The sequence below is a fragment of the Physeter macrocephalus genome, chromosome 20 (assembly GCF_002837175.3).
Source record: "Physeter macrocephalus isolate SW-GA chromosome 20, ASM283717v5, whole genome shotgun sequence".
Lineage (NCBI taxonomy): Eukaryota > Metazoa > Chordata > Mammalia > Artiodactyla > Physeteridae > Physeter > Physeter macrocephalus.
The window spans coordinates 68,951,546-68,965,733 of record NC_041233.1 but is presented as its reverse complement, the minus strand read 5'-3'; the positions used below and the strand labels follow the sequence as shown (position 1 = coordinate 68,965,733).

General features: G+C 42.8%; 1 protein-coding gene across 7 annotated transcripts in view; it reads left to right on the top strand.

Annotated features, from left to right (window-relative positions):
• ABLIM1 (actin binding LIM protein 1) overlaps nucleotides 1-14,188 on the top strand; it is a 331,920-nt gene that overhangs the window by 278,779 nt on the left and 38,953 nt on the right. For 5 of the 7 annotated variants that reach the window (XM_055080927.1, XM_055080925.1, XM_055080926.1 and 2 more), the window contains exons 8-9: nucleotides 3,033-3,091; nucleotides 5,989-6,072. In XM_055080927.1, the coding sequence (XP_054936902.1) occupies nucleotides 3,033-3,091; nucleotides 5,989-6,072 (143 nt within the window). The remainder of the gene's footprint in view (nucleotides 1-3,032; nucleotides 3,092-5,988; nucleotides 6,073-14,188) is intronic. The other 2 variants (XM_055080928.1, XM_055080924.1) reach the window with 1 other exon arrangement.

The following is a 14,188-nucleotide window of genomic DNA, read 5'->3' as shown; positions in this document are numbered from 1 at the left end:
CGCCCCCCCCCCCCCCCCCCCCCCGCCCTCCCACCCAGCCCCCAGGAATACGCTTGGGAAACAAAAGATCAAAAGAGGGAAAGCATTTCTAGAAATGTTACACATTGGATGGCTACTTTGTTATTTCTCACTTCACTGTCCTGGGGGAAGGATTTTGGGGGGCCTCGCAGGCTGCTCTTATCCAGGCTTTCAGGAAGAAGAAAATCTCATATTTGGTGAATTGCATCACAGATGTACTTCATCCCATTAAGAGGACATAGCTGTCATAGTGTAAGAGAGAGGGACAGAGAGTGAGAGAACACACCCAAAGTCCCTGACAGAGAAACTGAGAAGTTTCTGGTGCCAAGGAAGGGCTCGTTACCAGAGGGCCATTCAGTTTTTTTTTTTAATGAAAATAATTTTGAGAAATTTTCCCAGTGTACAGCTATGATTAGCTTTTGTCTCCTCTAAAATTCTGAAGCTTCTCAGAGAACTTTAGGGGAGGATTCTCCTCCAGTCAAGCAGCACCATCTGTGCAAGCATTTTACTATTTTTAGCGGGAAAAAGAGTCATTAAACAGACAAGGGCTTATCAGTAAAATTAGCAAGAACCACGAGAGCTGTTGCTTATTCAGTTTCGCTAATTACTGGGTCTCATTGGCCTTTACATGTCATTTCTTCATCTCTCTCTGCATGTAACACTATGTGTAGTTTTAATGAATGGTTTGCTTTGCTCTCAGTTTTTGTTTTTATGCAACTAAGAAAAGTCTCTGGAAACGATTCTTGAGTATTAGAGCAAAGCTTTGGCTACTCTCCCCTTAAAAATGCTAGCTATATGAGAAATTGACAACCCGAACATCCTTTTAGCTTTAGAAGGATCTCCCTGAAAAATTTTGATTAAAGATCTCACTGAATTTTAAAGGGCCCGATAAGGGCAAATGAGAAGCACCAAATCTGTGGTCTCACGTGTGCTTTATATGACGCATTTCCCTGAGGACAGGCTGTGAATCCATGAGAGCAATAGGCAGGTGTCAGTTTATATTTTCAGCATGGAGCACATTTATTCTTCAGTTGGTCTCCAGGCTCTGTTTTAGATCTGAGTGTGTCAATTACAGCACTCACAATCAAGGTCCCAAGACTGCATGTCACCCTTGTGTCTGCTGAGAACCGAGACTCAGGGTTCTGTCTGGGTGCAGCTCTGCACGTTCACATGGTTCTGGAAGCTGAATAGAGAGGGTGATTTCAGGCTGTGCATGCGTGCAGCACATTCATACTACAAATAAACAACTCTGTTAGTTTGGGCTACATTCAGAATTTGGGGATTGTTGTAAATCTCTCCTGGAGTTGGGCTTCTGTGTTCTTTGCCTGCCCTCTTGGCATATCCTTGAAGAATGAGCAGTTTCATCTTCCCCAGCATCAGATGTTCTCTCTGGCTCACATTCCCTATGTGTCTGACCTCTGGAGAGCAGTGTGACACCATGTGCACACCCGGGGTTCTGGGCCAGGACGCCCGCTCAGTAGAACCTTCACAGCGCACGCAGCTCCTGGACCCGGCCCTGACCCCCGGCCCTTGGCTCTCCATATTAAGACGATTTCCTGTGCTTTGTAGCCAGCCTCAGAGTAAATGCTAGTGCTGAATGGACTATGTGTCTGCCTGGTTTGGGATTGTTTGATTTTTTTTTTTTTTTTTGGCCCTGGGTTAAGCAAGATAGAAATTACTGCTAAATAGGGATTGAAGTATTATTCTGATATAAAATGTATTTTCCCTGTCATTAATTTAATAGTATTTTAGTTCAGTGGTGTAAAATAATTCGAGAGTTATTTTAATTTGATACTTTTCAAGTATACACAGATTGCTGCTTGAAGAGAGAAAGATTTCAACAATGAAATATAGAAAGTCTAATATTCATACTGAGATTCTTATTAAGTTTATATCATTTACTTACTGCTTTCCACTTAGTAACTTTTTCAAAATTTTTTTTTTTTTTTTTTTTGCGGTACACGGGCCTCTCACTGTCGTGGCCTCTCCCGTTGCGGAGCACAGGCTCCGGACGCGCAGGCTCAGCGGCCATGGCTCACGGGCCCAGCCACACCGCGACACGTGGGATCTTCCCAGACCGGGGCACGAACCCATATCCCCTGCATCGGCAGGCAGACTCCCAACCACTGCGCCACCAGGGAAGCCCCGCTTAGGTCTTTTTAAGTCCCTCTTCAAGTTCTTCTGCCCATTGCACATTTGAACATACCCTTATGTGAACATATAAGACTCACATGTAGGCCTTAGCCATAAATTACATAGATTGTCTATCTAGGCGTAAAAAAATCATATAGGCAGACATTTGATTCTTATAAGAAAAGAGCTTTTGATTGGATATAAGTGTTTTGCTTAGTTCTTTGGTACTGGTACCATCTAAGAAAGTGCTTTACACTCCTATAAAGTGAGGCATTAACCCAGGAACAGAAAATGACACTGAATTAGTGCCTTCATTAGTTTAAAAGTGAAGACTTTTTGCAGTTAATTAAAAGGTTAAAAGTTAAAGGAAAACTTGTGGATTTGTAATGTAACTTTCAACCTTTCTGCTAGTTAGATTGATCTCCTGTGTCTGCTGGATCAACAAAAAATTCAGTGAGTTTTGCTTCTGGTTATAGGTGATCTGGTTTGACTTTATTGTCCTCATCTAAGTTGCTTGGTTGTTTTGATGTTATGTAAGCATGGCTTATGGCTTATATTTCTGAAATTAAATGCAGCTGTTGCTAAGCACACAGACATTACTTTTAAAGGATAATGATACAGTTTAAAAACAAAAACAAAAACCACCACCCAGTCAAGAACTAAATGTCTCTTTCATCAAGACACTCTTGTGCCCAGTTAGTGGTCTCTGTGGTCCAGGATTATCACTGTTATAGAACAAGTTCAGACCAGATGTGGAAAACTCCCCTGGAGTTTGAACTGTCATGATTCACTTGAGCACAGGCCACTCTCAGAAGTTCTATCTAATAGGACTCTGGCTGCTTTCCATTTCCTTTATTCTTAGCCATGCATTGTCTTTCCAGGTTCTACCGTTTGGCATCCCGACTGTAAGCGATCCACCAAGACCGAGGAAAAACTGCGGGTAAGGAAGGCAATAGTGCCATGAGGCCAGGTGTACTTGCTGGGCACTGTGTTTGTAGTCACTAATTTTGGGGACTGGAGTTTGGGTGAAAGTACTTTCTTATAACTTTTTTTTTTTTTTCTCTGTAGCAGACTAAGTGGAAAGGCCATTTGGCCAAGAAAGGAGGTTCCCTCCTACCTTAAATCAATGGTGGTTTTTGTTCCAAATGCTTGTGTTGGACAAAATAAGCCTTGCCTCATAAGTCAGGTTCTTAGGAAAGCATTCAAGGGAAAAGTCAAACCTTACAGATGTGAAAAAATGTTTCATCAAGTTCTAGGTCCAACATCTGGTGACCTCATCACTGGGCTTTTTTTGTGCGTTGTCCATAATATCACTGCAACCCAAACTCTGAGGCCATTACTCAGCTCTTTCTACGTTTGATTGGCCTCTGAAATCCAAATTCACCAAGTGGCCTCCATCTCCAAAAGCTGATGATTTGTCAGATAAAACCTTTGGGGAAAATCATGATGAGCCCAGACATGTCAATGTAAACAGGTATTCTTGATTGTTTTTGTAACTTAAACCTTAGGTAGCATCAAACTGTTTTTGTAACTCCCTAGAACATGAACCAGTCGGGCAAGAGGATAGATTCTCTTTATTTCTCACTTCTTTTATCTTTCTTTCCTTTTTTTTTTTTTTTTTAATCTCTCACTTCTAAAGCCTTCCCCTGGTCTTACTCAATTCTCAGATCACCTCCAGGTGACAATATTTTATCTGTTTAAAAAGCAAAGCGCTGTACACAGTTGCAAGGCCATGATCATAATCTGTATCTTACTCAGATGCCCCCAGTTTTTCACTTGGGCTGTGAAGTATTTTTCAGAGCAATAATCAGACTGGACCCTAGTCTACACTCCCTCAGTTTAGCTACCTTAGTGGTACCCTTGGAAAAACTGGAGGTTGACTAGGCCACCTGGTGCCTCAGGGAAAAGAATGGCCTGAATTTGTTTTGAAAGCCAGACTCTAGAAGACTCTAGAATGTGGTATCACTTCTTCTTGACCTGCCATTAGCAGACATAAGGAACAATGTCTGTAATCCCCAGCAGCTGCAGAGCTGCTGCATCCATGTGGCCCGATCACTAATGTGTCACTTGTGAAGGGGTGACTTGGCTTCAGAGAAATGATTATCAGTGAGACCCATTTCTTTTTGGCCTGCCACCCTGGGAATGACAGCTCTTATATTCATTTTCCAGTATCTTTCCTTTATTCTCAGCGAAGCCCAGGTCTGCCCAGGAGCTTTATTTCCTTTGCTTTTTTTTCTGCTTCAGCTGGCATCTGTAAGATCAGATGGAGATATTTTGCCATTTGCATAACTTGTCCCTTGCCTGTGACCCTGAATAAAAGCAGTTGTCTTAGAATTCAGTTAATGTAATCAGACTTTAAGTGTAGGGGGAAAAAATCACTTTTTCTCAAAATAATTGAATAAAGACCAGACAAACTGGAGAGGAATTTGTCCACCAATATCAGGATGATTTGGTCCCTGTTTCAACATAGAGTTTCAGCTTGAGCATGTGTACCTAACCATCCCATCTGTCAATCAGTCAGGTGCACACTGGAACAGTCACCAGACTCTGGGATTTTTGAGGACCCATGGATGTTTTGAAAGCAGGTTATCATTATAAAATACTGGAACATTAAAGATAGTACTTACTGTCACTTTTATCATAAGATTTAAAATTCACAGCATAGCTTGTGGATGCTGCCCCAAAACCACCCAAGTAGTTAGTGGTCAGCACTGTCTTTACAGTGTTGCTTCAGTTTCTTGAATAATCATTTTTACTTCATCCCTGATGAAGTGTTTTGGGAGATGAAGAGAGGAACGCTAACGTGGCCAGACTGAATAGAATGTGTCTTTTCTCTATAAGGATTGCTTGAATTTGCAGATTGTGTTACTAAAAAAAAATTTTTTTTTAATCAACACTCTTGATCACATCTTGATGGAAATCTATGGATAAGATTATGAAAACAACTAGTGAGATACTTCCACTCATTCTGGCCAAGAGGACTTGTTGTTTTTTCTTCCTTTAGTGAAACTTTCCAGAGAATTCCAAAGTTCTTCTCCTAAAGCCAACATTTACCACTTCCAGCCCTCAGCTCACTCACCCACAAAGAAGGAGGATGATGCACCTCTGAGGAAAGAGGTTCTGACGTGCCCCAAGTGGGGTACCGGCTGACGCTGGTGGGATTTAAAAGAGGCTAGATTTTTGAAGAAGGAATATATCTTGTGCTCTCTTAAGGGTGTGTCTCCAGATGACAGTCTTGAGCCAGGATTTCCAAGCCTTTTACTGGGTGTCATATCAGTGCAGTTACTATAGCAAAATGAAAATGTTTTAAGAATCTTTTGTCAACCCCACTGAGTAATCCATGTTCTTGGTACTTCAAGAATTTGTGGGGCTTTTGTAATAACAGATTCTTAAGAGCATCTCTCAATGGCTTCATTGGCTTCTCACTCTTCATATATCAGAATATCTAAGCCAGAATAAATGGAAAGGAACGCTGGTGGGTTGGAACATAGGTAAACATACTGTAACTTGAAGACCAGTTAGGGAATTCCCTGGAGATCCAGTTGTTAGGACTCCACGCTTTCACTGCCAAGCGTGTAGGTTCAATCCCTAGTCGGAGAACTGGATCCTGCAAGCTGCACAGCGCAGCCAAAAAAAAAAAAGAAAGAAAGAAAAAAAAAAGACCAGTTACTATGCTTTTAAACATGGACCCCAAACACACATACACACACAACTAAAGTGATGTCACTTGTCACTTATCAAATTAATTTTCCTGAAGGTTTTTTTCTGTTTTTGATAGTGTTTCTGAATCGAGGCTATTTCATTGTTCATTCTTCCCTTTTTCATGTTTCATGGCAGCCACGGAACATCCGTCGCTCTCCATCTGATTTCTTTTATCCCAAAAGTCTGATTCGACGCACAGGATGGTCCCCGTCTCTGCAGGTTGGCGCTGTGTCTGGGCTGAGGCTGGGAGCCACTGTCCTGGGCCCCAGGCTTCTGTTGCTTTTCCTCCCCTTGCTGCTTTCCCCACATAACTTCCGGGCTCCTGCAGAGGCAGATGCTTTTTCTCACCCCACAGAGTGCATCTTACATTCTGATTCTGGCTGTTTTCTTCTCTGGACAATGTTTTCATTTAGAGCAGTGACTAAAGCATTGTCTTCAGTACAGCGAGCACATTGGAAGTTACCCTTTTGGTCCTATGCTCACACATTTGTTTGTTGATCAAATATTTGCTAAGTACCCAGGTATACTAAGGAAGAAAAGATAGGTAAATAATTATAAAATGGTATAGAAACGTATCACAGGATATGGATCATAAAGATCAAGGAAGTTCAGATGAGGGAGGGGGGTCAAGGGGCACTTCCTAGGAGAAGTGGTCTTTGAGTTGAGTTATGGAGGCTGAATGGGATTTGAACACGTAGGGATGATGAGAAAGGCGTGGGCCTGGTGAAGAGAGCAGCAGAAGCATGGAGCTGGGGAAATGCAGTGCTTCGGGAGGGAGAGGTTTGGCTCCAGGAAGGAGTAGCAAAGTGGGAAAGGAAACAGATAAGACCAGGCACCAGCTCTGCAAGAGGCTGGGGGATTGACATACACTTTCATTGGCTCTCCCTAAGAATCCCCGTGAAGTAGCTGTCCTGATTCCCATCTTACAGATGGAGAGACTGAGACCCATCATAGTTAACTAACTTGCCCAGAGTTATCCCAGCGGTAAGTGGAAGAGCTGGGATTGGAACCCAGGTCTCTCTGAGCCTGTAACTCCTGTTCTTTCCACTGTCCTACAAAGGGAGAGTGAGAGAGAAACCTGGGAAGGCAAAAAGAGGACGACATGAAATACTGGTGAAGTCTGATAGTGTATAAGGAGGAGCTGGAGTTTAAGGGCAGCACCACCTGCCCAGAGCATCCTACAGGAACAGGGAAGTTACTCAGCCTGCTCCCCAGGTGAGCAGCAAGGCAGGGGAGTATGTTCCCTGCACACACTTGACCTTCTTTCGGGGTCTCGTAGAATCAGTTGAAACCTTGGCCTGTTAAATTACGAGTGACTTTCCACAATCCTATCTTTGTCCAGAGGAAACCCATTTGACAACTCAGGTTTGCAACACAGCTCTTTAGTCCAGGCTTTGTGCCTGTGCCTGTTTTCTGTGCCTGCCAGAACTGTACTACAGCCCAGGAGAGTTTTGGTTTGGATCTACTTTTATTAAAACTTCACCTTCTTTCTTTAAATGATTTGAAAAGTAGTTAGAAGTACAAAGTTTCAGAGTAGAAAGAAACGTTTTAGATATCAACCTGCTAAGTTTCTTCATCTATAGAATCAAGTCAGCCCAAGGCTACGCAGGTCATAAACAGCAAGACTTAACTGCAGACTCCAGGCCTCGAGTGCATTGTGTTGGCCCGTGATGCTGGGTTACATCCAACATGTATATGTCATACAATCTTCATCTATCTTAAAGCTTTAGCTCCAGTGGCAGGGTTTCACGTACAGCAAACTTAGAGTGTCATGAATCCAGAGGAAGAGCCAAAGATCGTCCCACTGCAAGTGAGTGCTCAGAATTAGTGCCTACTGGGCAAGAAGTTGCTTTTTCAACAGCTTTTGGGGTTCTCCCTGAAAGTATGCTTTATAACTCAAATAGTGTTTTATGTTGGTAGCCTAAGGCTATCGCCAAGTGATTCATTTTCATAACTTGAAGAAAAATACCATCAACTATGATAATTTTTGGTCTTCTACAGACTGTTAAGTTTAAGAGACACGGGGCATCTTGAGAAGTGGTGGGGAGAGAGAGAGAGGGTGGGACGGGGGTCTGTCTTGAAAAAACCTTCTCTCTTCTTATCCTGTTGTTCAAAAGGGACATCTGATTCCCATTATCCAGCCTTAAATATCAATGAGGTCAACTGTAGCCCCATCACAGAAAGGTGTAAACAGCTTGGAACCTGGCAGAGATAACAGGCTATTTGACAAGGTCTTGCTTCACCCATTGGCCATTGAGGAACAGCTCACAAGAACATTCGAGAAGCCTGAAAACGCCAGAGCAGTTCTCAAGCCACCCAGATATTTTGATCTTTTAAACGTGGCCTACACAGCAGCTCATTTCACCAGATAATATCAGGCAGCTTTAGTTGTTAGGTAAACTGTACACCTTGCAGGGACATTCAGCATTCCATGCCCCTGAAATAAGCCTTGTTTTATGGTGGAGGAAAGTCATTTTGTTATTTATATTCTGAAATCTCCCCTTCTTTCCTCTTGCTGAATTGTAGGTAAAGAAAATGGTGAAAATAGAATTACCTAAGAAAAACATATTCTGGTTTTGCTTACTTGGAAGAGTTTTATAGGAATAGCAAATTTTATCTATAGGTAAAAGTTGGTACTGAGCATTTATAATTCCTGTTGTAATGCATTATAAACAAAGCACACGATATTCCCAGGACCAAGTTTGTCATATTCTGGAATGGATCACTTGCTTACATTCTAAAAAGGGGCTTCTGTGTTGTGCCTTTGGAGGCTGAAGTATGAATGGCTGCCATCCAAAAGGGGCTTGAGTTTTTTTCTTCCGAAACTAACATTCACTATATTATAACGTATGCACTTGCAAACCCATAATAAACCCAACAAATACCATGTGTATATTTCTACAAAGGAACTAATTAGAGGCTTTAAGTATGTCTAGAACAAGCAAATAATGCTGTTATTGTTTTATTAATGTTGCTACCATACATACCACTTTGTTCCCAGCTTTCACTCTGTTTGAAAATTTTATTCTTTTTGGTGTGTCTTTACAATTCATCAGAATGTATGGGTGTTCAGATTTATCCTGCAAAGACAGTGGGGGACTCTTGGCCATAGTGAAGGCTGATGGCCATGGTGCACCTGGCTCTAGAGAAGGGGGTGTGTGCCCGTGAGTGCCTCCTGCTTCCTCACAAACACAAATTTCTTTTTCCAAAAGGAGTTCCTGGGAATTCCCTGGTGGTCCAGTGGTTAGGACTCTGTGCTTTTACTGCCTAGGCTGTGGGTTCAGTCCCTGGTCGGGGAACTAAGATCCCACAAGCCATGCAGCACAGCCAAAAATAAAACAAAAAACAAATGAAAACAGAACCAAAAGGAGTTCCTTCTTTGCCTTAGCAGTGAACATTCAGCACAGGCAAGGTTTTAGAAGTGTTCCTTCTTCTGTGGCTGTTATCAGCACCTTGTCTGGTGAACGTCAGCAAAAACCCAAGGCAGGTGCTGTCCGCCTTATTAGCAGCACTTCGTATAAGGTGTCAGTCGCCTTATGTCGGTAGTTGTCCCGTAGGTGTTGGTATGAGCTCTCGGATCTGGGTGCTAGTTGCCTGTAGTTCTCTCCCTTCTTAGAGCATGGCTTTGGATGAATGCAGATTAGATGAACGTCGTTATTGCACCCTTGCTCCTGCTGAATGGGGGGAGGGGAGGGACAGCAGAGAGCCCTCCAGCTCTCCCCTTCTAAGAAGGGACCAAGTGTGCACGGTGGCCCGTGATTGGAAATAATCGGAAAATGTCACTTCTCTGGTCAATCTCCCGGCAAAGCTCTGGTAAGTGTTTTTTAATGGTGAACCATTTGAAGAAGGTTGAGAGCTGGGGTGGAAGCATAAAAAGGTCTCTTCAATGTAATTTTCATTCTGTGACTGTGCCTTCTGCAGGGTAGAACAGGTGGACAAAGTCAAGGCGTAGGGGAAAATATCAAGTGAAAGGTAGCTAGAGGGGTTTTTTTAAAGTTTCATACAGAAAACAAAGACTTGCGTTTTCACGCACCTGCTGTTAGTGATCAAATGTCATTTTTTTTTCTCTTTACTGTTGAAATCAACTACTAGTCAGGTGAGACCTCTCTTTGTTGATTTATTTTTTTTCCCTTGAGGAAAATAAAAAGCCTTTCTGAAATCAAAAGTAAGTATGTGAAGGTGTGCTGGAGAAATAAATGTATATTTAGACCCCTTCCTCGTGAGAGATTGAGTGAGGACAGCCACATACAACTACAAGGTTCTTTCTGAAGGATCGTTGCCTCTTGTTACCAAAATAAGGGTTAATTGATTTGCCTAATCTTGTTGGCAAAATACTTTGAAAGATCACAGCCAGTCTATAATCCTTCCTATATCTACCTTGCTTTTTCCACCCTTCCCTCTACCTTTTTATTTTCCTCCAAAGATGGCATCAAAAGAAAGAACTGAACTTTTCCACCTGTGCTTTCAAGTTGTTTTTTTCTGTAAGGCATGAAGGAAAAAGTGATTAAAGGAGAGTAAGTAAATTGCATCTGCTTTAACAGCTTAACCACAGATCCTTGTTGCTTTTTCTCTGTAGAACAGAAGTGGGCATACCTTTGGGGATACGAATTTGAAATTATCTTCATTTATAGTATTGGCAAGAGGGTATCCATCATAGCTCTCATAGGGAATTCCAGAAACAAAGGCTGTTGGCCCATTTGGGTTCTTGATTTAATTTGATGAATCACTGTTGTTAACTTGGATATCTGAATAGGTTAAAACAGTAATTTAGGTTCAATAATTGCACATAAGGATCATGTGGAAATATGGATCATCTGTAACTTTGTTACAGTTCAAAGAGGTGACGCTAGAATTAAGTTAATGATAAAGAAGAAACTGTCAGTGGGATTTGAAAGAGGGAAAACATGTCAGTAAGTTGTTGCTTTTGAGGTTAAGATGAGTTGTAATTTGACTGTGTGGATATGAGCAGCTGTGTTGGAAGACAGCTCTGTGCCTTTTGAAGATGAAGGCCATCAGAGACCTTCAGCAAGTCATGTATTAATTAGAGGGAAAATACAGCTAGAAGAAGAAAAGGGGTGCATTATTAATAAACAAGACGTTCATTTAAAATTCAGCATGTTTCTTTTCTTTCTCATTCTAAAATACTTCTCTCAAATCACACTGGCATTTAGGTCTTAACATTTGGATTTCTTTTGTCATATGATGTAATATTAGGATTTGGCTTTTTTTAATTAACACTTTAAAACACATAAAAAAATAAAATTCAATATGCTTACAAGTCTAGATGTTTAGAATTGAAAGGTAAAATTCTAAATATTTAAGATTGAAACTCCAAAGTTAATAGTCCAGTTTTTAGAAGTAATTTTATGATCTTCATAAGGGAGAGAGAGCTCTAACCTCTGCTGGTTGAACAAATACACTTTGGGAGCCATTAGGGAGTGTGGCAAAAAGCGGGCATCCCTGTGTACCATTTACTCTTGGAGCACAGTTCAAGAGGCAGCGAACCAGGAACTATACTGGCAGGTCAGACAGGCCTGTGCAACTCTATGCCATCTGTCATGGAAGGGCATTAGTAACTAGAGCCAAGACGTAAGCAGGAAGTCACCATCTTGGAAGGATATAGATTCACTCCATGGAGTTCTCAAGAAGGGGAAGGACATTTGTCAGCTCCAGGTGGGGCTGCTGCCCCATGTGCTGAGATAGTTAACATACGTGAGTTCCAAGGTGTGGGAAGGCCTTCAAGGGTGGTAGCTGCAGAGAACTCTAGGAAAGTCTGGTCTGTGGAGCTCACATCTGAAAGGACTATCCTATTATGAGCAACAAAACAGAGGCAGTGCTGCCCTTCACTATTTGAGATGAACTGGCTAAGAGCTCCAGTCTAATGTCAAGTGTCTGGAAAATGCTGGGTCTTTGCCATGTGCTGGGCAAGGTGCTTGAAGCTTTATATGTCTTGTCTCATTTATCCCTAGGAACTAGGGGTTGTAAGTACCCTCTCCTCCATTCTATAAGTGGAGGAGTTGAAGCTCAAGGAAGTTAAAAGAAAAAAAAAGAGAGAAAGGAAAGAGACACTCATGTAATGTCACACAGCTAGGAGAGCCAGTGTGTGAGCCAAGGTATTTGACTCCAAAACCAGCCTTTTAACCCCACTAGATTATACTCTACAGAAGTGTGTTTTATCCCATTATTTCATTTTAAACAGGAAAATAAAGACCATTGTAAGAAAATAGGCAAGCAAGAATAACCCACAAACAAGATGCCTACGGAAGTAAAGTTTGCAGTAAGGTTAGGAGGTCAGAAGGAAGCAAAAGCAAACAGTGGCAAATGCAGCGAAAGAAAGAGCAGATTCTGAACCTCCAAGAGATATTGTAAGCATTTCTCCAATACTCTAAGTAGTCTGAAGACGCACGGGGCACAGTGAGCTCTCTAACAAGAGCCAGAGCAGTAGTGGATTTGGTGAACATTGGCTTGACTTTGCAAACTGACTCTGAAAATACTGACTATGAAACTCTAAAATCTTTATTTTGGAATCAGAGAATCCAGGACAGTTGTATGCAAATTGGAGGTGATTCTGATCTGAACACCTCTGAAGAATGAATTCAGATTGTCGGATAACTTAAAACCTTTAGCTCTACAATATTAACAGGGTAAAATGCTCAGAGAAAGCCTGTGCCACTCACAGAATACTCTATCCAGTGAAGAAGGAAAGGAGAGAGACTGAGCCGGGACAGGTTGGTTCAGCCAAGAGACCTTTTCCTTCCACGAAGTTCTCCATCCCTGGAAGGGAGCACCCAGGGCCCCTTTCTGACCTGTGCTCACGTTCTTCGCCAGTTCTTCCCCAGCTGTGTTCCTATCGGCTTGCACAGTACGCCAGAGAACAAAACACTTCAGAGCCATCCCCAGGTGCATCATTACCGGAAAGAGAGAAAGGATCCCTGGCCCACAGTTGACAAAAATTAGGATGAGTAACATGGTAGAGGCCCCAAAGCTCTGTATGCACTTCAGCTATTCACACAGTGTCCTCACTGCTTTTAATGAAAACAGACCTTGTTGTTGTCATAGCAACACCAGCAACCGAAGATGTTGGACTGTCCTAGGATGCACCCTCTCCCACCCCACCCTAACACCAAGCTATTGCAGGCTTCTTAGAAGCTTATAAGTGGCAGCAAAAACATTTTCACTTAGCAGGCACTCTTTTCTGCTAGTTCATCTCCATATTTTTCTTTTACTTTCACCCCATTTGTCCCAAAGCCGTGTTGATGAGAAGTAAACGGCCACACACGCCTTACAACATGGACAGAAAATTTAGCGCAGGGATTAAGAGCTTGGGCTCTGCCTCTAAAGTGTCTGGTTTCAAATCCTGACACTTGCCTACCTGTGTGTGACTTTTCCCTCATCTATAAAATAATGATATTAGCGGTACCTACTTCCTGGGGTTATTGAGAAGATTAAATGAGAGCATGCCTGGGGAGTGCTTAGCACAGGGCCTGCTACATAGTAAGTGGACAATGAATGTTTGCTGCTATTAACGTTTTTATGTTGTTACAGAAGAGGTTTCATTTTCTTTTTTTTTTTTTTTTTTTTTTTTGTGGTATGCGGGCCTCCCTCCGTTGCGGCCTCTCCCGTTGCGGAGCACAGGCTCCGGACGCGCAGGCTCAGCGGCCATGGCTCACGGGCCCGCCCAGCCGCTCCGCGGCACGTGGGATCCTCCCGGACCGGGGCGCGAACCCGGCTCGCGAACCCGGTTCCCCTGCATCGGCAGGCGGACGCGCAACCACTGCGCCACCAGGGAAGCCCGAGGTTTCATTTTTATATTGAGTTTGACAAATGTTAGATCCTGACCACTTGAAGCTGAAGGACTACCTGTAGTTAATGATTATCCCACAGAGATGGTTATTGGCTCAGCTTTCTGAAGGGGCGGCATCTCTTTTTAAAGGAGGGCTGCACTTTGGTGGTGTCACTTCTATATTTTGATTGGGAAATGGGCCCAGGAGTTGGGCTTTTTGAGTAGTGTTATTATGTGAATCCTTTCTTTTTCATTATACTCAGATTTGGGGATTTTCTCATATTGAGATACGCCTGTGATGGGAAAATTGTCACTTGAGGAGGAAAGTGCTTGTATGAGGCAGGTCTGGGGGGTGGGGCAGGGACGGAAGTGTCAAGCCCGGCACACCTCCACTGTACCCCGTGTGCTTTCTCCTACCCCCTCCACCCTCCTGTCTCAGAGATACCACAGACACTGGCGAGAGCAACTGACCCCAGCCCTCTAGTGAATTCTTACTGTCGGGGCAAGTCTAATCACTGCCTACCTCTGGTTGGCCAGGCGGGTTTGCTTTCC